The 24270-nt window shown below is 51.1% G+C and overlaps 1 protein-coding gene across 6 annotated transcripts in view; it reads left to right on the top strand.

Moving 5' to 3' along the window:
* Nucleotides 1-6: 6 nt before the first annotated feature.
* The window catches only part of PPP2R1B (protein phosphatase 2 scaffold subunit Abeta), a 35029-nt gene continuing 10765 nt past the window's right edge, over nucleotides 7-24270 (top strand). For 4 of the 6 annotated variants that reach the window (XR_003915386.1, XM_029957142.1, XM_029957141.1 and 1 more), the window contains exons 1-14: nucleotides 7-142; nucleotides 960-1050; nucleotides 1436-1536; nucleotides 4842-5074; nucleotides 5398-5545; nucleotides 9926-10081; nucleotides 10269-10383; nucleotides 10802-10872; nucleotides 11457-11591; nucleotides 12363-12536; nucleotides 15370-15430; nucleotides 19382-19536; nucleotides 19892-20034; nucleotides 20409-20500. Coding sequence is in view for 5 of the 6 variants with exons in the window: in XM_029957142.1 (XP_029813002.1) it covers nucleotides 29-142; nucleotides 960-1050; nucleotides 1436-1536; nucleotides 4842-5074; nucleotides 5398-5545; nucleotides 9926-10081; nucleotides 10269-10383; nucleotides 10802-10872; nucleotides 11457-11591; nucleotides 12363-12536; nucleotides 15370-15430; nucleotides 19382-19536; nucleotides 19892-20034; nucleotides 20409-20500 (1789 nt within the window). In the remaining variant the exon portion in view is untranslated. Of the gene's footprint in view, nucleotides 143-959; nucleotides 1051-1435; nucleotides 1537-4841; nucleotides 5075-5397; nucleotides 5546-9925; nucleotides 10082-10268; nucleotides 10384-10801; nucleotides 10873-11456; nucleotides 11592-12362; nucleotides 12537-15369; nucleotides 15431-19381; nucleotides 19537-19891; nucleotides 20035-20408; nucleotides 20501-20852; nucleotides 23153-23687; nucleotides 23751-24270 lie in introns of those variants that run through there. The other 2 variants (XM_029957145.1, XM_029957144.1) reach the window with 2 other exon arrangements.

The following is a 24270-nucleotide window of genomic DNA, read 5'->3' as shown; positions in this document are numbered from 1 at the left end:
TGCGGCGACCAGCCGGAGGAGAAAGAACATGGCGGGCGCAGCGGGGCCCGGGACCGGCCCGGGGGCGGCTGGAGGAAATGGAGACGATTCGCTATACCCGATCGCGGTTTTAATCGACGAGCTCCGCAACGAGGATGTACAGGTACTGGAATCGGGCCGAGGAGCGAGCCCGGTGGGACGTGTGACAGGGGAGGAGGAAGGCCGGCTCCGCGGTGGGGAAGGCCGGGGGATTGGAAGAGCCGGCTTCGGAGCAGAAATTTGATGGGGAGGAGGGAAAAGACCCATGAGGGGCTGCGGTGGCTCGACCACACCTTCCCCTGGACCTGGGCAGCACTCTTCCTCCCAGCGCCCTTGGCGTCCACCGGGTCCGGCGGTTGTGGGAGCACCGGCTTCCCGCCCGGGCGCCCCTTCCGGGCGGTGCGGGGTGGGGGGTGGGGGCCGCGAGTCCAGTCCTGGGCCGGGAGGAGGGCGGCGGGGCCCCGGGGGGCTGGAGCGGGCTGCTGGGCCGCCGGGTCCCGGGAGCTGCAGGTGAATGAAAGCCTACCTCTCGGCGGGGAACTGGCCGGGCTTGTTGGGTACAAAGAGAGTATGGTGACTTACTAACCTGGAGGAGTTGGGGCATCAGCTCTGCCCTAACTTTTCTTTGGAGAGGCTGCGGTTGTCTGCCGCCGCTTCACCTGCGTCTCCAGGGCCAGTGCGCTCTCATTTTGAACTTGTCTCCCTTCCTCGGATATTGTTTTCTCTTTCTAATGGGCCCTCTGAGTGTTGTTCTTAAGAAATCTTCTTTGGGTAAAACGAGGGCGTGTTCCACGGCTGCCGAGGGCCCTCGTAGATTCAAACCTAAGTTGATGGTTCTCTTCCTTCTCACCGTGTGGTGTTCTGTCACCTGTTTGTAGCTTTCTTGGTTTGCTCTAAGTCACAACTGTCTACTTCATTCCTTGCATTGTCTCTTTTTAAAGCTCCGCCTTAACAGCATTAAGAAGTTATCCACAATCGCTCTAGCACTTGGAGTAGAAAGGACACGAACAGAACTGCTGCCATTCCTTACAGGTATGTGGTGTCCACTTACAAGGATGTGGATTTTTTAGTTTAAAGAAAGGGATGGCCATTTCCATTTTCTGTGGCTTTCAAATTTTCCAGTGGCTTCCAAAAGTTTGACTGTTTTTTGGACTGTGTTACCCACACCACTGAGTACTAAGCTCAGCTTGATGCACTCCAAGGAAACAAGGCAGGGCAGAGTGTAGTGTGGCCAGATGTGTTCACACGTTTGGCTGTTCAGCTCGTGGGAAAGTCCTGGATACGAGGTTGTCCGTTTCTCCCGCATTGTGTAAAACAGATCTGTGAGCTGTTACAGCGCGTCTGTTCCTCGTTCTGTGTGAGCGTCTGGCTCGGGGCCTGCTCTCCTTGATGAGTGCTGGGTCATTGTCGTTCCCAGATACGATTTATGACGAAGATGAGGTACTGTTGGCTCTTGCTGAACAGCTGGGAAACTTCACCGGCCTGGTGGGAGGCCCTGACTTTGCCCACTGTCTGCTGGTGAGTATGTTTTGTCTGCCCTCCTTCTGGAACGTGTCCAGTTTAAACGATACCCTCTTTGATAGGAACACGGCAGCATTTGTAATGCAGGTCTTTTTTGTAGCTAGCCCCAGAATTGGCTACTGAGAGGACAGATAATGTGGCCCCTTTGGACTCCATTAACCCTGTTCCTGACTGCGAGCATAAGAACTTTCTGTGGACTTGACAGTTCAGAGGTTGGGAGACCCAGGTCCTATTGTTTTTGTGGGTCCTCTCCCCACCCCCCGCGATGGAAGATCTTAATTCTCATGTAGCGGTGTCATGGTTTGGAAATGTTTATTTGCCTCTTTTTCTTTTCTTTTTGAAGCTTTTATTTCTTTAAGGAATCCCTGTACCCAGGCTGGATCCCTATACCCGGTTTGAACTTAGAGCCCTGAGGTTAAGAACTGGGCGTCCTGTGGACTGAACCAGTCAGGTGCATCTTTGGTTGGAAGCCTGTGCTTTGCTTCTGACTGACTTGTGGGCTTGATGAGCTCAGTGCACTTTGGTAGACGTTTGCCGAGGGCCACTGTATCAGGCACTGAAGTTACAGTGTTGGGGTTAAAGGAGACCAGGGTGAATGGAGTGAGGTCTCTGCCCTTATGTGTCAACTGGTAATGACAGTGTAGATGGAAAAATAGGAGCACATACAAGGTACCTAAATAGCAGAAAGGAGAAGGGAATTAACCCAGGGTGATGAGAGAAAACCTCTTGGGGGCTGATGTCCAAATTAGGTTTTGCAGGGTGGCAGCAGTTGGACCAGACAGAGATGGATGCCTTGTGGCTCAAATACTGTTTGTATGATGTTGATTTGTGATTTCTCTTTCTGCCTCTGACCTTTTCGTAGAATTCTAAATACATAGATATAATCATCTGCTTGTATTTCTCTGCATATCTGCCTGTGGTTTTTCCACTTGGATGTCAAACAGGCATTTCAAATTTAACATGCCTTAGAGGGGGTGGGTTGGTTAAGCAATCCAACTCGAGCTTAGCCCAGGTCTTAATCTCAGGTTTTGGAGTTTAAGCCCTGAGATGGGCTCCCTGCTGGGCATGGAGCCTCTTTAAAAAAAAAAAAAAAAAAGTTAACATGCCTGAAGCAGCACAACGTTTTCTCCCCAAAATATGCCTGTCCTTAGTGGTCCTTTCTCAGTAAGTGGTATCACTACCCACTTGCACCAGGCCAAAACGTAGAAGACATTCTTGAAAATTCTCTGTCACTGATTCCCCATTTTCAGTCCATTAGTAATTCTTGTAGATTCTAACTACATTCCAAGTCAGTTCACTTCCTTCTTCCCCACTACTACCTAGTTCGTCTCTCCTCATCTTTCCAGACCTCACAGTCTTTCCTCTAGATTACGGCAGGGACATAGGTTGTCCTTGACTCCTGCCTCCCACCGTATCCTGTTGTCCGCTCCTCACCTGGTTCGTGGATTCCTTCCGGCCACAGCTCTTAGAAAACCCAAATTCTGGGTCACCTGGGTGCCTCAGTCGGTTACGTGTCCAACTCTTGATCTTGGCTCAGGTCACGATCTCACGGGTTCATGAGATCGAGCCCCACATCGGGCTCTGCGCTAGCAGCTTGGAGCCTGCTTGGGATTCTTTCTTTCCCTCGCTCTCTGCCCCTCCCCTGCTCACGTGCACGCTTTCTCAAAATAAATAAGTAAATTAAAAAAAAAAAAAAAGAAAATCCAGATTTCTACTTTAGATTTTGTAAGCTAAGTTACAAGCTCTTTCTGTGAATTTATCTCTTACCGCAAGTTCCCTCTTGATCACCTCATGCTGTTGACCGGGATCTTCTTTCTGCCCTTTGAATAAGCCAAGCTTATTCTTACATTAAGATTATTGCCCTGTGTTGTTCCCTCTAATGTTCTCTTGAGCCTCTGGTGGCTGGTTCCTTGTCATTCAGATCGCATCTCCAGCGCGTCGTCCCGCAGAGGCCTTGCCTGACCTGACCTTGCCTCCGAGTCCCCCTCACCACATCATCCTGTTCCGCTTCTTACAGAGGACCCAAGCTGTCTTCCGCGCCCACCAGAGCGAGGCAGCGCCCACCAGAGCGAGGCAGCGCCTGCCTTGTGTTTTCCTCTGTCCTCGGTGCTAAAACACAGCAGGAATCGCTCACTGACTCGGGTTTGGCAGTATGAAGCAGGTTGTGTTGCTGGAGCACACGGAAGGGGTGAGTGGGACAGGAGAAGTAGGCAGAGTTAGAATCCAGGAGCTTGGCCTTACCCTGTGGCGGTGATGGAGACCATTGACCCTGTGTGAGAGGGGCTCTGAGAAGGCCGGGGTAGTTTGTGAAAGGCCTTTGCAAGTAAGAAGGAGTATCCTCTTATAGGCCTTCTGGAATACCTCTTAGGAAAGCGGAGTACTTTCTACATTGTGTATTAAACAGTTTTTGAAATATATCATTAGTAGACAGTCTTTTCTTTGAGTCATAATTCTGTTTTCAGTCTCTTGGTGAGTCCTGTCTTGTGGATTTTGTCTTCAGCATTTGCAGCTTGTGGCGTGTGGTGAACAAGCCCCGACCCAAGGCAGGCCCAGAGGGGAGAGGTTCGGAGAAGCAGCCCTCTCGCGCCGTTGGCTGGGCTGCTCACGTCCGCTTATCCTAGTCCCGCCCAAGCCTGTTGGTCTCTTCTGTTTCTAAAGCTGCAGTCAAGGATTCCTGCCGTGTCTGCTCCTCCTTGCTCCGTCCGCAACTCCTGCTCTCTCTGGCTCCTAGAGGCTGCGTGTTTTCTGGAAAGAGTTGTCTGTACTCAGCCTCTTACACGCTGGGTGAGTTGATGGTGTGGAGCAGGTGGACAGGGGCTGCTTGCCGTCCCCGGACTGGTAGGATCGCACTCCCAAGGCTGTGCGGGCCCAGCGGCCTGAAGAGCGGTCACCGTGTCATTGTGCTCCGCAGTGTTGCTCACGTCTCTGCAGTCACTCCTGAGGAAGTCAACGTGGTCTTATCTGAATTTGGCTCCGTATCTTTAAACTTAGTCTTTCAGCTCCTTCAGCTCACAGAAATATTAATATTGTGTCGAGTCTCCACTGTGTGGTTTGTAGACACCATCTGGGAATTGCCATCTGGGACGTGAGACCTTGGCTGTCCCACAGAAGTCGTGTCTTCAGGTTGGACACACCATATGCTGTCACTGTGTGAACTGAAAGTAACCATTTGGTGTGATGTAGCGAACATTCTGGTTACATGTACCACCTCCCTTCAGTCACTGCAAAAGGTGATAATCTGTGTCTACCCTGCCTGATTCAGTAAGTTTTCTTCTCTGATTTTTCCTTTTTGGCCTATTCAGCCTCCTCTGGAAAGTCTGGCGACTGTGGAGGAGACTGTGGTTCGAGACAAGGCTGTGGAGTCCCTGCGGCAGATCTCCCAGGAGCACACGCCCGTCGCTCTGGAAGCCCATTTCGTCCCGCTGGTGAAGCGCCTGGCGGGCGGGGACTGGTTCACGTCTCGCACATCTGCGTGTGGCTTGTTCAGCGTTTGCTATCCCAGGGCGTCAGCGGGCGTCAGAGCAGAAATTAGGCAGTAAGATACGGTGTTCTCTCAGTTACTTGGGGTTATTGGGAACTGCCGGCTGACAGTTACACGATACCCTGGTCCTTGTGAGCGCTGATAGCCGAACACAAGTGATAACCTGACTTTTTATCATTCGGTTGAATATTCCTTTGGTTTTAGAGTTGATACTTCCAGGATTAGAAGCCTAATCACTGATGTTTGCAAAAGATCTCTAAAATGGCTGCGTGTGCGTGTGTGTGAGTGTGTGTGTTGGGTGGGTGTGTGTGTGTGTGTTGGGGGTGTGTAATTCAGTGGTACTTGACAGAAAATACCTCCGTGACCATTTGCTCCAGGCACTTCCGCTCGCTGTGCTCAGACGACACGCCCATGGTACGCCGGGCGGCCGCTTCCAAACTGGGCGAACTGGCCAAAGTGTTGGAATTAGACAGTGTGAAAAGTGAAATTGTCCCTCTGTTCACGAGCCTGGCTTCAGACGAACAGGTGAGTTGGTCGTTAGTATCTGAGGTACATGCATTTCCTTTCCTCTAATGTTTTAAGGAAACCTTTGGGAGTTTTGGTTATATGTTAGGATCCTTTTTGCAGAATTAATACTTAATTTTGGGCTAAATAAAGTTTTATATGATCCATCTTTTTTATATGCCCTTTTTCTTTTTAAAAATTTTTGAAAAATGTTTTTATTTACTATTGAGAGGCAGAGACAGAGATGAGCAGGGGAGGGGTAGAAAGAGGGGGAGAGACACAGAATCCGAAGCAGGTTCCAGGCTCTGAGCTGTCAGCACAGAGCCCAACATGGAGTTCGAACTCACAAACCACAAGACCATGACCTGAGCTGAAGTCGGACGCTTAACTGACTGAGCCACCCAGGGCCCCTCGGTGCCTTTCTGTTTCTTTTTCCACCAGACGGTGATTTTCTCTTGCACTAGCAGTGGTTACAGGAGGAGTCGGGGAGGAGATGGGAATCCTGTGAGAAGGAAAGACCAAAGCTGCGTTAAGGGCTGACACACCTTGTGCACCGCATCCGGTTGTGGCGGGGTCACGCTGTCTGGAATTTTTGATTTCCGGGTAAACCCGTGTTGGGAAGGCTGTCTGAGCCTCTGTCTCCTGTGGGGGAGTGCGTAGGGGGACTTCGCCTAAGTCCAAGCATCCAGATCCTCTTGGTGTAGAAATAGAACAATAAGGAGCCCCTGTGGGAAGTGTGTGATCCTTCTCAGCTGAGAGGTTTGCATAAAAAAAGTGCTTGGGTAGTAGGTGCCCGAGAGGTAGGCGGCCCGTGTTACCTGTGCTGAAGGTTGAAGGAGCCCTTTCAGGATGGCACAGTTGGCAGTGGGGTTAGATGGGGTTAGAATCCAGGCAGCTTGACTCCAAGTTCACAGCCTTCACAGCTAAGCTGTGCTGCCTTCCGTATGGTTAGAGGATCCACCTCAGAGTTTCTGGAGCCTGGAAGAATGCGTGTGGGGTTTTAATTGGCCTGGTGTCTCCCTGGAATCACTTCACGTGTGGGAGTCTCAGGTTGAAAGATGGTAAATTTACTTTAAATAATTTTAAAAACTTATTGAAATAACCTATAGGAGAGGGCACAAAATACACAACTATGGATGATAAGACGCTTAAGAAGACGAACTTGGGCCGCCACACCCTGCAAGGCCGCCGGGCCCCGCCCACGCACACACGCACGCATGCCCACCCCTGTCCGCCTCAGATAACACTTGCCCTTGACTTCTGTGGTTACCAGCCCTTTCTTCTCTTTGTACTTTTAGGGAACATTATAGTTTAAGACCACACTGTTCAGCAAATACAATGTAAGTTACCTATTAATTTTTAAGTTTACCAGCGGTCACATTTTAGAAACTAAAACACAGGAAATTAATTTTAATAATGTATTTAACACACGGCATCCAAAATAGCTTTCATTTGAACATGGGGCATCAGCCGTGTTTCATGGACTCAGGAGCCACACGTGGGTGGTGGTTGCCACATCGGATGGCAGAGGCTGAAATCCTCTTTTGGGATTTTATTGATGATGCTTCGCTTGGCCTTCTGTATTTCCTGCAACTTGATCGTTGAATCTAGTGTGGGGGAGGAGGCTTTGCAAACTTTGCCCGTCAAGGGCCAGAGAGGAAGTACGTCCAGCCTCGCCACCCGGTCTCCGTTGTAACTGCTCAGCTGTGCTCTTGTAGCAGAGAAGCCCCGTCCGTAAACTCGTGTGCGTGGTGGGGTGGTAAAACTTAGTTTGCATAAAGTAGCTGCGGTTCTGGATTTGGCCAGTGTTTGCCGCATCCGCGAGGCAGAGGCTTGATGGGATTTAGGTTTGGTGTTCTGGGGATGATAAGACCACTTCATATGTGGGATTGTAGACATGTTAAGAGGCATGTAATTTCTAGTTGTGATGTATTAGAACAAAGGATAAGTGCTTACTGGTAAGATAGGCGTACATGTAACCCATCTGACCACTGGTAGAATTGGGGCTCCTGGCTTAGTCATCCTTGGAAAAGGTAGTTACGTATCGGGCACTGTTCCAGCGCGGAGCCACAGTGTTCAAGCATTAGAAACAGATCAGTAAGCATGATAAATGCTAGGATGAAAATAAAGCAGGGTGCTGTAACAGGGACCGAGGACAGGACATTCCTCTAGACTGGTTTGTCAGAGAAGGACTCTGAAGAGGCGATGTAAACTGAGACACACAAGAAAATGCCGGCCACACCGCATTCTGGAGTACCAGAGCTCCAGGAAGAGAGAATTTCAGGAGAGGGCACCCGGTGTAAAGCCCGTGAGGTGGAACTCAGTGGGTGGTAGGGACTGTGGTGAGATCTGGAGAAGATAGATAGGCAGAGGCCGGATCTCGGAGGCCCGTTAAGTCAGGGTATGGAGTTTGAATCTTTTTTCTAGGTGCAGTGAGAATACACCTAGATTTTAAGCAGGAGTGGTGTGGCTTGTTGTGATTAACACTTAAAAAAGGACATTCTGGCTTCTGGGTGAAAGGTGAATTGTAGGGGGTGGATAGTGGGGTTTAGAGACCAGAAGCCCAGTTAGGAGACTTTTGCCCTAATCTAGGCAAGACAGGATGGCGAAGTACAGTGGCATAGTGAAGGTGGGAGAATGTGGAGTTGGTTTGGAGGCAGAGGCACTGGGACTAGACCGAGAGGAGGGACAGAGGAGCCAAGAAGACCTTGACCGCTGGCTTTAGCCCAAACCGGGTGCGTGCTGGCATCATTGCTGAGATGGAGGAGAGGGAGAAGGGCTAGGTATAGGGGAGAAAAGTCACCGAGTAATTTGGCAAATATTTGTTGGTAAATATTTCCGTAGATGACAGTAATCCCTTGATCTAGCTTTTTTTTTTTTGATTCCCGAATTACTTGTATAGCCCCAACGAGAACCTGGTTCTGGTTCTTTTTTTAGCTTGTTCATTTGGGTGGAGCAGGGAGTATCTTGGGCAAGTTAGTAAATTATAGTTCATCAGTGATTTTTCAAGTTTGTAATTTTTTGAAAAATATTAATGTGTAATATTTGTAAAATTGTAATAATATATGCACACCTGCTATTCAGAGTTTTGGTCCCTCCTGGGCACTTATGTTTACATATTTTTAGTTTGTTGGTTATGGTTTCCAAATCTGTAATCTCAGTTCCTAATTTCTCATTGATGTGTCTAATTGTGTATTTCCACTTGCTAAAAAGACACACAGGCATCACAGTGACACTTGGCAGTGTGCATTTGGGGAGCTGCGGTCATTAATCTCACGGTTTTCTAAATTTTTTTGCTGCATTTTTCTAGGCTTGGATACTTTAAAGTTATTCTATCCCTGATTTTCAACATTCAAAGCCAGTGGTTGGTTTGTTTTTTCCATTACTAACTCTTTCATTTTTTGTGTACTTCTTTCCAAGTTACCATCTCCTGCCTAAACTCTCACTGTCCCCCAAACTGTGTATTTTGAAAACTGAGCTTCCTAAGTGTTTCCTCTCGCCTTCTTCTTTCACTTTTGTTCCGATGTGTTAGCTTCTTCAAGTACAGTTTTCATTTTAATCCTTCAACAACTCGCTATAGGAAGGCCTTGAAGACATTATTAAAATGTTCTTTTTTACTTAAATTTTTTTTTTTACATTTTCATTTTGTTTTCCTTAATAAAAACTCTGCATTGTTCACTGTAGAACAAGGTGGTTTTTTTGTTTTGTTTTGTTTTTGAAAGAGGAGAGAGAGAGAGAGAGAGAGAGAGAGAGAGCGAGCGAGTGAGCATGAGCTTGGGAGAGGCAGAGAGAAAGGGACGGAGGATCCAGAGTAGGCTCTGTGCTGACAGCAGAGAGCCTGATGCAGGGCTTGAACTCACAAACCATGAGATCATGACCTGAGTTGAAGTCAGATGCTCAACCAACTGAGCCAACCTGGCGTTCCTAGAACAAGGCTTTTTGTCCCTTTATGGATTTCGACCCACCATTCCAGGCAAAGGGAGCTGCTATTTCAAGACATGAAGACATGAATCTGTATGTAGTGGTTTTTTTCCTTCCTTCTTTGCATTTTTTTAAAGTATTTATTTTTGAGAAACAGAGAGACTGTGCAAGTAGAGGAGGGGCAGAAAGAGAGGGAGACACAATCCAAAGCAGGCTCCAAGCTGTCAGCACAGAACCCCACGGCGGTCTTGAACTTACAAACTGTAAGATCATGACCTGAGCCGAGGTCGGCCCCTTAACTGACTGAGCCACCCAGGGGCCCTTTTTTTTCCCCTTCTTTTATTTTTTTAATTAATTAATTAACTTTATTTATTTATTTTCCTTTTTTTAAATGAACCCCACAGCGCTGCCTCAGACCACACATGCTGCCCTGCGGGGCCCCCGTAGACGCTGTGACTAACAGACGTTGTGCTCCCGTAGGACTCAGTGCGGCTCCTGGCTGTGGAAGCGTGCGTCAGCATCGCCCAGCTGCTGTCCCAGGAGGACCTCGAGGCCCTGGTGATGCCCACGCTCCGGCAAGCGGCCGAAGATAAATCTTGGAGGGTTCGCTATATGGTGGCTGACAAGTTTTCAGAGGTAAGATGATTGCAGGGACATTTTCTAAGTCCTAGGAGAGAAAAAAGACCCTCTTTTTGTTCTGTACCAGAAGTTTCTGCTTGGGAAGTGCCCAGAGCAAGAGCAAACCTGAAAATTACAGTTTTGTTTGGTTCATGTTGATTATCGGTTACTGTGCCTTAAGACCAATATGATTTATTTCTTCTAGCTCCAGAGAGCAGTGGGTCCCAAAATCACCCTCAGTGACCTCATCCCTGCCTTTCAGAACCTCCTTAAAGACTGTGAAGCTGAGGTCCGAGCAGCCGCTGCCCACAAAGTCAGAGGTTAATGAGTCCAGTTTATGTCGCAGGATGTAGCCCTCATTTTGGTGCATTTTTTAATGTCCGTGAATTTTGAATGTTTGTGGTTGGGGGATAGGCCTTTACGTAAGAGGTGATCGCAGGTGTAGACGCACCGTGTTGTGAGACTGAGCTACTCCGTTTATACTTAAAACCAAATAACCATTATATCTTGTTTCTGTAAAAAAAAAAAAAAAAAAAAAAAAAAAAAAAGTGCCCTTTTAAGATTGGTTTATTTGGCTGATAGATTGACAAAAAGTACATTCAGAATGAGAGCGCTTTTCTCTCGTTGGAGCTTATTTGCTTAAACATAGGATTTGACTTAATTTGCAGCTGTTGATAGACGTGGTGTCATGTAAATGGCTGTAAGTAAGCTTTATTTTTTTCTACTTATCTCTTTTAGAACTTTGTGAGAACTTGCCCACTGAAGGTAGAGAGACCATCATTATGAACCAAATTCTGCCCTATATAAAGGTAAACCTACCGAGGTTAGGTTCTGTTCGCTCCGCCCAGTATGATACAAGGCAAACTGTACCTCAGTTTTCCTGCTTCTTAAAGCTTTTCGAGGGGCACCTGGGTGGCTCGGTCGGTCATGTCTGACGCTTGGTTTCAGCTCAGGTCATGATCTCCCGGTTCATGAGTTTGAGCCCCGCATTGGGCTCTGCACTGACAGTGCAGAGCCTGCTTGGGATTCTCTGACTGTCTGTCTCTCTCTGCCCCTCCCTGGCTCGTGTGCACGTGCTTTCTCTCTCTCTCTCTCAAAAATAAATGAATAAACTTAAAACCATACACCTTAAAGCTTTCTTGAGTTTAGAGGTGAACAGGGAATAATTGGGACAGTTATGTTAATGTGACGTTGCTGTTATGACTTACTCGTGTTTGTGATTGTAAAATGCTCTTTGGCGTGTAGGTCTGTGTTGTTGAACAGATGGTCTGAAGAGACGTATGAGCTAATCAGTATTGAAATCGTGCTGTCTCCTTAAATTCTTTGGGAGATGGTGTGGAAGTCTCTGCCGTCCTGCCAAAAAAGAAGGCTTTTAATTTTGATTTTCTTTTAGGAATTAGTCTCTGATACAAATCAACATGTCAAATCAGCTCTAGCTTCTGTAATTATGGGATTGTCTACCATTTTGGGAAAAGAGAATACCATCGAACACCTTCTACCTCTTTTTCTGGCTCAGTTAAAGGATGAGGTGAGTCTGTCTAAAAATTCTCTTGCCTTTGATAGTCAGTGATTTGGTTTGGTTTTGGTTTGTGGTTTCACTAAAATAGAACGTGAAACAGGGATGAAGGGATAAAAAAAGGAAGCTTATTTTAAATCCGTGACAATTCCCGTGTTTGGCTGTGGAGTCCCGAGTCCTGCAGAAAAGGAGCACAAGGAGCGGTGGCTGGGGACCCGGAGAGGTTTGCGGGCCTCCGCCTGCCTCCTGCCGGTGCGCACCGGCGGCTTCCCTTTCAAGACAGTGTGTCTTCGTTTTAAACGTGTCCTGTTGAAGACTCTGTATCAGAGTTCTCATGATGGCTGGCATCTGTGGAGCAGGACAGCCTGTCAGGCATCGTCATAAATGCTTTGCATGTATCATTATATGTAATCCTCAAAACAATATTATGAGGTCCATCTAATTATTATCCCCGTTTTATAGATGAGGAAACCGAGGCAGAGAGATAAGATTACGCACCCAAAGTCTCAGCAGTGGCAAATCTGGAATTTGAATGCATGTAATTTGAATCTGGAGCCTATGCTTTTTACTGTCCTATAGACTTTTCACTGAAAGTTCTGGTAAAGATCAGTTACATTTACGTGCTTTGAATTGTCTGAGTATTGAGGATTTCTTTGAAGGTTACACTTTTTCCACCCGAGTCAGTATTTTCTTATTTTAAAAAAAGTTCGTCAGTTGTTAACCCTCATCATGACCGTGGAGAACGTTGGGCAGAGACCTTGACGCTCATATGTGCTCCTGCAGTGCCCGGAGGTTCGTTTGAACATCATCTCGAACTTGGACTGCGTGAACGAGGTGATTGGGATCCGTCAGCTCTCGCAGTCTCTCCTTCCTGCCATCGTGGAGTTGGCTGAAGATGCCAAGTGGAGGGTCCGGCTGGCCATCATCGAGTATATGCCGCTGCTGGCGGGCCAGCTGGTGAGTGCGTGTGCCCGCCGGGCACGTGGACCGTGGCTCTTCGGAGCCCCGCGCAGCTTATCGGATTACGTTCATTTAGACGCACGGGAGTCTGACCTGCTTGCCCATAGGACGGGGTTTAGGTTTCTTAGTGCGGTACCTTCCTACCGGGAGGAATTACAGAAACACCTTCACCTCCTCACCATCTAAAAGCAAAGCCATGGGAGAATAGGAATGTGGTATATGTAACAGAGGGGCGGTAGTTAGTGTCTCTCTGTCTGCAGGAATTCTTAACTGAGAAGAAGAGGGAGGCTGTGGCTCCAAGATCGGCTTTGACCTTTGCTGCGGGCGAAGGAGTGACGTTTATTATAGTGCTAGGACTTTGGCCAGAGACCACGTTATCACATTATCACTGGTGATGTTACATGGTTGGTTTTACTCTGATAATCATAGTAATTAAAATCTCAGAGGCGCCTGGGTGGCTCCTTCACTTGAGTGCCTGATGGTTTCAGCTCAGGTCTTGATCTCGCGGTTTGTGAGGTCAAGCCCTTTGTCAGGCTCTGTGCTAACAGTGTGGAACCTGCTTGGGATTCTCTCTCCTGTCTCTCTGCCCCTCTCCCCACTTGTTCTCTCTCTCAAACATGAAAAGCACATTTAAAATCTCAGTACTGGGTTTTATAGCCACACCCTTTCCTTTCTCTCCTTAAGTGCCATGAATAGTTTCGAGTTTGATACTCGCTTACTCTGTTGGTAGCACTTATTACAGAGTATTATAACTGTCTGTTAAAATCTAGTTGGAGGGGTCGCCTGGATGGCCCAGTCGGTTGAGTGTTGGACTCTTAATTTTGGCTCAGGGCATAATCTCAGGGTTGTAGGATTGAGCCCCGAATCCAGCTCTACACTGAGTGTGAGCCCACTTGGGATTCTCTCTCTCGTGCTCGCTTGCTTGATCTCTCTGTCTCTCTCTGTCTCTCTGTCTCTGTCTCTGTCTCTGTCTCTCTCTCTCTCTGTCTCTCTCTCTCTCTCTCCCTCTCTGTCTCTCTCTCTCTCTCTCTGCTCCTCTCTCTGGCTCACGCTTCTTGATCTCTCTTTGAAAAAAAAATCTAGCTGGGGAGACAGGCAGGTGATGACTTTGCGAGCAGCGACTGTGTTCAGCGTTTTGCTGCCAGGGCCAGCCGGTCTCTGGCAGCAGGTAAGCGCTTACCCTTGGTTGAAAACTGAATGAACAGCTGAATATTTTCTGAGAAAGCTACTAAAACCTGTCCACTCATGGCTGATGTTACTGTCGCTCTGTCCCCCATGCCCAAAACTGTCAGGTCACAGCAGGTGGGATGCGTAATTTCTCTTTTCTGGGACCGCTGGGCGCGAACCACTGACTTCGGCATATTTAGTTTACGGAGCGCGCCCTGGGCACGCGTGTGGCATCCTGTGTTTTATAAAAATGTGAGGTGTCTCGTTCTCCGGAGCGGCTGCTAGAGGCATCTGTGTGTGGGTAAATAGTGTCAGGTGAAGTCAGGTTGTCGTCTGTCTTGCCTCTGTGACTCCCACGTGCTGCTGAGGGTCATTGCTCTTTTTCCCTGGTGACTGTCATGGGTCACCTGTCACCTGTCGGGAGTGGAGAGCAGCAGGGCTTGGCTGTTTGCTGGAGACTGGAGCTCCTGTCCGGGGCGGGGGTAGCAGTGTCCTCAGACGGGCGCCCCTGACAGAGGTGGGTGTCTCCGCGTGCGCAGGGCGGAGGCGGGGCGGGTGGGTGTGGCAGACCCCGCCCTGGGTCTGGGGTCACCCCCTCATGCCTCTGGCGGGGGAGCCTTGTCCACACTTCCCCTTCTTGTTAGGATCGTGTTTTCTTGTTAGGATCGTGTTTTCTTGTTAGTTTTCTTCTCATCTGTAAAGGTTTTTATGTCAGGTAATCAATTTATAAAATTCCTGCAAGACTTGATCGTGGCCTGGCTTGCGGGCCAGGGTGAAGGTGCAGCAAAGCCACAGTCATGAGAGTCCAGGCAGGTCCGTCACCCGCAGGGAAAGGAGGTCTTTGAAAGCTGACAGCGTCATCGGAGGGGGTGCCGTGTCATAACCCTGTTGTCTTCAGTCACTATTTTCAAGCACTGCAATTTTATATTCTCCTTACTTACAGTACGCAGTCGCTGGTCCCTAGCGTCTTAGCCGTCAGAGAAAGAACAAAACCGGTAAACGCGCAGGCCCCGCCGAGGCGGCGCTGGGAAGGCAGATCGCCTGCCCGTGCCGCGTGCCGCGGGTCCCACGGGGCCGTGCGTGTCAGGCCGCCCGTGGCCGGCGAGGACGGAACTGGGCCGCCGGGCTGGGCCGCCTCCCCCGAGTCCGGCACCTGCTCCCGTCCCCCCCGTCTGCTTTCTCCTTTCTCCCATCACCCCAGAAATTCTCTCTCTAACCGCCCATTTCTTCAGACTTCAGACTTTATTCTGATGCTAACCAGGAAGGGATGGAGAGGAGAACCGTTACTACGGACCCGTGCTCTCCTGCAGCCCATTGTTCGCAAGTGGGCCACACGGCACCCGGCCCACTGTCCACGGTGCGCTCTGCCGGCCCGGCTGCACCGTCGGCTCTGGCTCCTGGCCCCCCACTGCCCCCCGCGCGGTGGGGCTTGGGCCTTCTCACGGATGGTTTGCTTTCTTTACGATCGCCGTCTAATAAAACAGTCTCGGAATTTGTGAATCAGATTCCATGCTTTTCCTCTTCCAGCTGGCTCACGCGTGCGACTTAATTGGAAACATGTTTTTCTTTTTTACCTGTCAGGTCATTTTGATGTCATGTAAACAGACCATCTTGATTTCTGAACTTTGGAGATATATATTAATGGAATCCTCTGTATCTGCAGGGTGTGGAGTTCTTTGACGAAAAGCTGAATTCTTTATGCATGGCCTGGCTTGTGGACCATGGTGAGTAAGTTCTACACACGTTATTTTGAAAGGCCCGTATGTTTGCATTCATCCGTTTTGTTCACAGATTGCCCTTCTGGAAAGGAATCCTGATCTGACCAGACATTTAGCTTCACCTCTGTAGGGACCAAGAAAGGCTTTGATTAGAGTCCAGTTAGCTCCCGTGGAACATGAGCCTGACATTTTTATTTTCTGCCAATTTCTTTTTATCTTAGATTTTACTTTCTTCATTAAGCAATCTCTGCCCTGTTTTCTAGCCATTCTTTTATGTTATTTTCAGACTGCCTTTTTTCACCATACACTCCTTCCTTTGTCCTAAGGGCTTCTGCTCGCACATGGCACTGTTGTCTTTGGCTCCTGTGGACGGGGTGGGATAGGAATTGGAATCCGAGGAACGGCCCGGGGGAGCAAGTGGCCACTTGGCTTCTTTGAGGTGACAGAGGGAAGGGGGTGCTCCGTGGCGCAGGAGAGGGGTCTTGCAGTGGAAGCCGTCAGCTAGGACTTGGGAGGGGGCACCCAGGTGTCTGGTTTTGGGGAAAGGCAGGCGTACTGTGGCCTGGCGGCTGCTGCTCAGACTCAGGGAGGTCAGAGGGCACACCTGTTTCAGAGACTAGGTTTTGAAATAACTTCTCTTCTCTTTGCATTATGATCTCATTCAGCATCACAGATTCCTTTTCTTCCAGTGCCACAAGCTTCCTGGAAGCTGGTGCTGCTGCTTACGAAATCTCAAGGCAGTGGCTGTTGTCCGTAAGCCCACCTCACACGTGGACTCAGCCAGGGCTCAGGTCCACGTGGCCCCTTTGGTCTGCCAGGCAGCCGGGGGGCGGGGCACCCTCTTTCCCTGTGAGATTCACCGCCAGGCCCCATGTCCAGGCCGTCCAGGCCTGGCAGCTGCTGTGTGGCCTGACCCCTGTCCGCATGAGGGCTGTGTGAGCTCCGCTTCCACAGTCGGGCGGACGGACCGGCATTGAGACCCTGCCACGGCCTGGACGCACGGAGCGGGCTCTGCCCGTCTGCCCGCCTCTGCCTGGGCGGCGGCGGGGGGGAGGGGGGGGGGGGGGTGCTTGTGGCCGCTCGTGTGTGGACGCGCTTTCACTGAGGGCATGTTTCGTCATGAGGCAGAGGATATGGTTGGGAGACAGGAGGAGGGTGTGAGGGAAGTGGCACATCTCGTAAAAGCATATACGTTTCCATGTTTTCAACCTAGATGTGAAGTCTTCCTTATTTTCTTGTCCCCTAAGGTTACCTTTTTATGGCCAATTTATTTTTCCTTTTTAAATGAAATTTAAGTTTGGTAAATCATAGGAAAGAAATTTTTCTCCTTTTCAAAAGAAAATGTTTATTTCTGATACATATTTAATGTTATTGGAAGGACACATCCCAGCACGTCATTCTGTACTTTTTTTTTTGAAGGCTTGCATTCTAGATAAATTCTGAACAATTCAATTTTTTTTAATGTTTCTTTTTGAGAGAGAGAGAGAGAGAGAGAGTGTGTGTGTGTGTGTGTGTGTGTGTGTGTGTGTGTGTGTGTGAGAGAGAGAGAGAGAGAGAGAGAGAGAGAGAGAGAGAGAGAGCGAGAGCGCCAGCAGGGGAGGGGCAGAGAGAGAGGGAGACACTGAATCGGAAGCAGGCTCCAGGCTCTGAGCTGTCAGCACAGAGCCCGACGCGGGGCTTGAACCCTTGAAATGTGAGATCATGACCTGAGCCAAGGATGCTTACCCTGCTGAGCCACCTGGGCACCCCGTCCTGAGAAGCTTGTAGAGTCCTAACGTCCCACAGAGAATGGACTTCCTGCCGTCCCTTCCGGGTGAGATGGTGCTGCCTGTACGAGTCAGTCTCTCCTCCCGCACTGCTCAGGTTTTTCCCCTCCCAGTTTGGGAGTAGGACCCCTGTTCGGTTTTCCTGCCGCGGCAGGTAGCGTGCTGAACTTGGCATTGTGAGCGCTCTCTGCATCCGTGAAAGGTCAGCTCTGTGGTTCTGTATGTAGTTAATCATGGGGTTTCGTCATTCGGGTTTGTTCTGCAGTTTAGACTAACTGCTATGTATCGATCATTTCTCAGTTAGACTTTTGAAGTTGTTTTCCTGCTTATTAACCACTACAAGAATATTGTGAAAAATCCAGAGTCGTATAAGGAGAAAAAGGGTCCCCACTTTTCGTGAGGTTGAGCGGACAGTCTTGATGAGGAGGAGGGATCTAGAAGGGGATGGACTTCGTACAGGAGGGGGGGAACGTCTGAGTGAGCACCTGGAGGGTGTCGGGCATTCGGAGGGACCTTGCGTGTCCGTCACACCTTGAGGGCAGAGGGGGAGGGCCAACTCCAGAGCAACTCCTGAACAGATTGCGTGTTTTGGGCACAAGACTGAGAGGACCAGGGCCGTAGCGGGCACCCGGCCGGGGCCAGGGGAGTGCCGCTGGGGTCCACCCTGGGGCTGAGCGAGGGCGCCGCCTCTGCATACTAGGGCCGCGAGGTCCCTTTGCACGATGATGCGGGAGCTCTCCCACAAACTAAACACCAGAATCTGACGAGACACAGATGGTCTAGGTGGTTCCACCATAGTGGGAACAGCGGGGAGGAGGCTGTGCCAGACAAGAAGGCTCTGCATGCAGAGGGAGGGAATTGGGGGCTCAGGACGCAGGTAGAGCCGTCGGCTTGAGGGTGCTCCCTGGGCGCTCGGCTGTCACTGACAGCTTGCTCCTGCCGCAGACCTTGCTCAGGTTTCATGTTGGTAATAAATTTTGTACTTCCCTGGCTGCACGGGCCTTCCCGGTGGCCTCAGTGGCACTGCCTCCAGGTCTGCGGATGGGTCTTCCAGGACGGGGGCTGCAGCTCGGATGGCTGGCCTTGCCTGTCCCGTTGCCCAGGAGGGCTGGGCCTCCCTGGAGAAAGAAGTAGAATCGGGAGCGCATGCCCCCTGCCCTGGACTTGTTCCCTGAGCTCCGGTTCGGAGTCCTCCAGGCCCTGTGAAGTGACATAGGACGGGGCTGACATTGGTCGGTGGTGTGCACGGCGAGTTGTTGAGGAGGTGGGAGCTCAGGCCTCGGTCGTCTAGGTTGACGATGTCCTTGACAACCATCTTCCAGGGAGTTCTTGGGTGTTAAAGCGGGCACTTACTCCCAGAAGACACCCGACGTGTCTCAACGTCAGCATTTTAAGGGAAAAGAGGCAGGTCCCTGGAGGTTTTCACTTGCTGTCACGCAGGTGACCACAGTGGCCTCTAAGTGACCTCCTTGCTGGCCTGGTCTTCCCAGCTCTTCTTGCTGCTGCTGGAATAGTCTTGCTTCAATACCACATCGGTCATCAGGTCACAACTTTGCCTTAAGAACTCTGTTTTTCTTGCATGGCCTCAGTCGAGCTCTCCGGTGCTCTGTGTTCCGGGTCCCCCTGGACTCCCACCTGCAGGCTTGCTGAGTGCCCTTAGTCACCTCTGTGCCCTGGGTCCTTCCTTGGTGCCTCCAGGACTTCCTCACTCGTCTCTCTCCTGACACAAATCCTCGTCTCAAAATTAACCCGGAACCCCCGGCTGACCGGACTCGGCCCAGGGCAGGGTCTCTCTTCCCTGAAGCTTCCCAGACCTCCCTGCGCTCTCCTCTCAACTCTTGTGCAGCCCTCATGACGTCACTCTTCGTCATGGTCTTCCACCACGTGACCTCTCTGACGGAGCGTGTGGTCTTTAGGGGAGGGAGCCTCGTATTCCTTCCGGATCAGCTGGCACGTAGGCACTGGGCTGAGCTCCGTGCCTCCCTTGTCTTGGACCCGCTCCACGTCTTTAAGCGAGACCAAGACCGAGTCAGTCTGTTACAAGTCACGTCTGAGCACGTCTGCCAGTGCAGGACAGCTAAGTCGGGAGTGTGGGGACAGTGTGGCTTTTGGTCCCTTTTGCTGACCGTGAGCGAACAGGCCGCATCCTGACGTGAGCCTCATGACCGTGTGCCCTGCGCCCCTCCCGCAGTGTACGCCGTCCGTGAGGCGGCCACCACCAACCTCATGAAGCTCGTCCAGAGGTTCGGAACCGAGTGGGCCCAGAGCACCATCGTCCCCAGAGTGCTGGTCATGGCGAACGACCCCAATTACCTGCACAGAATGACCACTTTGTTCTGCATCAACGTGAGTCTTCCGTGGGGTTAGTGCTAAGCTCCGCGGTAAAGCGGGTCCCTGGCGCCGTCTTTCTGAATTCCGAGTCGTCTGCTTCCTACACCGACTAATGCGGATGGTTGGCGAGAGAAGATGTCCCATTTTTAAACCCGTGGTAAGATGTACGGGGTCCGGTCAGCCGGGAATTCCGGGTTTATTTTGAGTCTTCGCATGCTTCTTTGGATCCCGCGTTCAGAGGCTCGAACCAGAAACCTCTTCCTGCTGGTCAGTGACTTTCTCGGGAAACACTCATTTGTCATCTCGGATTTGGGGATATTCAAAAACCTGAGGAAGCGATTTAACTGCAGCGTCTTGGTTCCCATTCTAGGCGCTGTCTGAAGCCTGCGGCCAGGAAATAACCACGAAGCACATGCTGCCCGTGGTGGTGAAGATGGCGGGGGACCAAGTGGCGAACGTCCGTTTCAATGTAGCCAAATCTCTTCAGAAAATCGGACCAATTCTGGATACTGAGTAAGACTTCAGTGTGACTCTGGTTTAAGAAGTAGACAGTTTCCCCTGTAGTGGGGAGTTACAGCAAGAATTACGTTCACGGATGTGCACTTTACCGGAGATCGAGGTTTGGGCAAAGAGAATGATAACTGAACAGCCGTGTCTGAGGCGTTCGCTCTGACTTTGACGTTGCGGCTTGCTGTGTGTGCCGCTCATTGCCTGAGGCTATTGAGGATTTTAGAAATGAGTACCTAGAAATCCTAGTCCCTAGGAATTACCTAAAAAATTAATTTTTAAAAGGTTTTAAGCTTTAACAATCCCCATAGAACATGTATATCCTAGAGCATATGTCTGGCTCGGAGGACTGTTTCACAGACAATCCTGTTGGATTTCAGAGCTTTGCGCGAGGAAGTGAAGCCGGTCCTGCAGAAGTTGGGCCAGGACGAAGACGTGGACGTGCAGTACTTCGCACAGGAGGCGATAAGTGGTGGGTCTCTCTGTTCCCATCCTGCAGCCCGGGCTGCGCTGTGGGTGGGCCTGGGCCGTGGGCTGTGGGCAATGGGAGCAGGGCCGGGAGCGTCTACACCGGCGCCTCTGGGTAGAGCCGTGCTCTTAGTCCCCAGGGTCCAGCCGGGTAGGACCGGCACTCTCTCCGGTAAGAACCGTGTGTCGCTCGGATTGTGATCAGGTTTCAGAGTTTACTTGCTGAGCCTGGCAGAGTAAAGAAACGGGCCGCGGGGACAAGTGCGCTGCCTCACGCTGTCGTCCTAGTGAACATTCACATAGATAGTTCATGAACTTTCTGTGCCACTAACTTGCTTTTGTTTGGAATTTTCCAGTGCTTGCATTGGCATAATGAGGAACAGGAGGGAAAAGACTTTGCTAAATCCTTATCACAGATTTCTGGTCACTGAGTTCTTCCACGGGGTGGAGAAGAGTGGGGAATCGTCAAGACCTCATTCAAGCAAATGGCAACTTACAAGAGATCAAATTTCAGTGACTTGATTCTTTCTGAAGACGGAACAGGATTGTTTTTCACTTGTCTTCATTTTTGGGATAATTGATTTAACGCAGCCTTCTTGTTTGTGACCAGCTCCTGACGCTGGGTCAGTCCTGTCTTGATTGTTCCTAATAATAATCTGGCACCATTGGGGCTCCCGCGGCCTCGCGGACAGGCCCGGGCCACTCACGTCTCCAGCCGCGCCTGGACGGGTGTGGCCCCAGATGGGGACTGGAGTGGGCCTCTTGACGTCTGTGCGTCTCCGTCCGTGTGTCTCTCCCCAGGGTCCCATACTTAGATGCACGTGATGCGGGATAGCTTATTTTACACTCTCTTCCGGAGCTACTCTGGTCACATGGCGAAGCCGCATGTTCCTGGACGCCGGGGACCCGCAGTAGTGGCTCGCGTGAACGGGGGTGCGGAAGCTCAGGGTGCACCTGTTGGTTGTGTTGGGTTTCATGCACTTGCTTTTTGCTGTAATCATGTCCTTCGGAAACCTGAAATACAGATGGCGTCTTGCTGCTGACCTGTGGTGTGGGGACCCAGCTGAGTGTCCGTGGCTCACCCCGGGGACTGCGTCCACACCCGGCTGCCTCCCTCCCACCCCCTCTCCCGGTCCCCCCACCGCGAGGCTCAGAACCGAGGGCCTCCTCGTCAGCTGTCCTCTTACCGCTTCCTTCTGAGACTGCTGCTGAGGGGCGGTCGTGGGGCGGCGGCAGGGAGGGGGGGAGGGGGGTCGCTGGGCTCCGCCGCTGGCGGTGCTGACAAACCGGAGCTCCTCCCTAACCTCTGGGCGCGGGTGACGCGGGTGACGCAGGGGACTTAGCGTTTGCAGTGTCTGTTCTTCTACTTTATGGTAAAACCTCATTCATGCCTCCTGGAATTTAAGGTAATGAGCTAAGTCAAAGGGCTTGCTGGAGAAAACTAACAGTGGGCAAGGAAGCCTGTTGTGTCTGAACTACGTGAATCATTTTTGAAAGCTCTGTAGAAAGCACCCTTACCAGTTGAAAGGCAAATTACTGGTCACTCTTTTCAGTTTTACTAAAATATCTTCCATGAGGATTGTTACAGGCTACACCTTTTTTTTAGATGTATTCATTTTACTCTTATCCCTGAAATACGTACGTTTGTATTTCAAGGAGAATATAAATACTTTTTCTCTTTGATTTATTTATATTTTTCAGCTCCTCAAAGTCGCCTTGTCCTAATGACTTGTAGTTACTGAGGCCTCGTTGCTTGTGTTTTGCTCCTTGTATGTTGCCGTGTGGTTTGCTTGCTTCCATTTTGGTTTTGGAATTGTTTTCTTTCACTCCCGAGACCTCGTAAGCGCGCCAGCCCTGTTCTGCTCTGTGAGGGCGAAGACGTTCTGTAGAGCTCTGCACGCGGAGCCGTACGTGCGACCAAGTCGGACCAAATGTTTCCAGGCCTGTCCTACCTTAGAGAAGCAGGACCGGACTCCGACGTTACTGCCTGCGCCTGAAACTGCCAGCCTTTCTAGGAAGTTTCTACTGTGTTCTCTTTGGGGCCAAGGATTAAATCTATTCCTGGGCAAAAAATGTTCCTACATTCTCATTTTAATGTCTTAATGTTTGTGCTGCAAACATCTTAATTTTAGTTTCAAGGTTCTTTTTGTCGCTCCCTCCGGCGGCCTCCCGCGCGGGTGACCTGCGTGTTTGAGGTGGTGGTCTCGATTCCTGAAGCGGACTCACTCAGCTGCTGCCTTACGCTTTGGTCGGGAAGGCCGTTGGTTTGGGGACAGACTTGTAAATGCCTGTTAGACTTGAAGCGTGCTCCTGGGGAGCCCTGGCCGCTGGCCGCTGCCTCCAGGACTGGCCAAGGAGGGGCAGGAGCCTTGCTTCCTCAGGCAGGGGGCTGGGAGCAAAGCGGGGCTCTGTCATTTTGGGTGACCCCTAGCGACTTGACTGACTTTCTGACTTACTCAGGGGAGCTGCTCTCTGGCTCATAACTGGTCCATGGATTACTTTTTCTGTGTGGATTTCATTAGAATGTCACTCCAGAAGCTTTGGAAGGGCAGAGAATTTTGTCTGTTTTTTGTCTTCTGCTGTATTGCCAGCATCTAGATCAGTCTGGCGTACATAGTAGGTGCTCAATAAAAACATGTTCGTTGAATTTCTAAAACCTGTCCTCTGATGTGTTGCGTGTGAGGAGCGTGTCCTCGACGGTACCAGACTGCGTCTCCCTCCCCTGCTGGCCCGGGAAGGATCGGACGACTCTCCCGCCCGGCGGGGCCCCCTTCTCCACGCCCCCGCTTCGGCAGCGGCCTGCTGGGGTTGGCACGGTGGCTCAGGTGTCCTTCATCCTGCACTGTTGGCGTCTGTTCCGTCGAGGAGAGTGGAGCAGAGACCGAACAGGCTGAAGCCAGCAGAGCTGTCCCCTCCACCACGGGAGCCACCTGCGCGTTTCTCTAATACGTTTGCGCGGCTTCCCCATCCCAGGTTTAGGAGAGCAGGTCCTGTTTGTGCTGCCGTGAAGGCGCGTCCTGTTCGCTACGGATCGACAGCTCCATGTGTGGTTTTTGACCCGGGCTTGTTGCAGTCCTGGCCCTCGGCTCACGGAGGGGCCGTGCCTCGGCCCCTCGGGTCTTGGCTGGACAGCTTGTCCTGATCAACATGACGGCAGCCCGAGCTTGGAGCTGTCTCGTCCAGGCCCCCAGGACGCTTGCACAGACCTCCGGGGGAAGCCGGTGTCATTCCCGACGCGGAGGGGAGCGAGCGCGGTGCCTGCTCGGTGCGGTGTCCCCCGTCACCGTGTGGCCGTGGGGTGGGACGTCAGTGCTTTCCTGGGGCTCTCGCGTGCTGGCGGCCCCCCAGGGACTGCGGCGCAGGGCCACCAGGCTCACAGGGCCTGCTCTCTTGCCTTGGAAGGAGAGTCTGGGATGCTCGGCTCTGCTCTTGAAGCCGCCTCCACCCCCCGTGCCTAGAGAGCGGAGAGCGGGAGCTGTCCCCTGTGGCCCAGCCCCTCCCTCCCGGCCACTCGCGTGTCCCCAGGCCTTTGGGTGCCCACAGTGGTTCCAGTCTCGCCTCCGTGAGCCTCCTGGTTCCAGGCAGTTACGTAGTGTTCGGTTGAGATGGGAATCTTCTGGAGGATGAAGAGTTTAATTACTTGCTGGTGGCAAAGCCAAGCTCTTTCTCCAGTTCTCTGAAGCGGCTCCTGCCAGTTCTGAGAGGAGCCGGGTCGTTGCTGTTCCGCCAGGGCTCTGCAGGCAGTGACGGGGGACACGGGGGGGGGGGGGGGGG

The sequence above is a fragment of the Suricata suricatta genome, chromosome 11 (assembly GCF_006229205.1).
Source record: "Suricata suricatta isolate VVHF042 chromosome 11, meerkat_22Aug2017_6uvM2_HiC, whole genome shotgun sequence".
Lineage (NCBI taxonomy): Eukaryota > Metazoa > Chordata > Mammalia > Carnivora > Herpestidae > Suricata > Suricata suricatta.
This window is presented reverse-complemented; position numbering and strand designations above follow the sequence as displayed.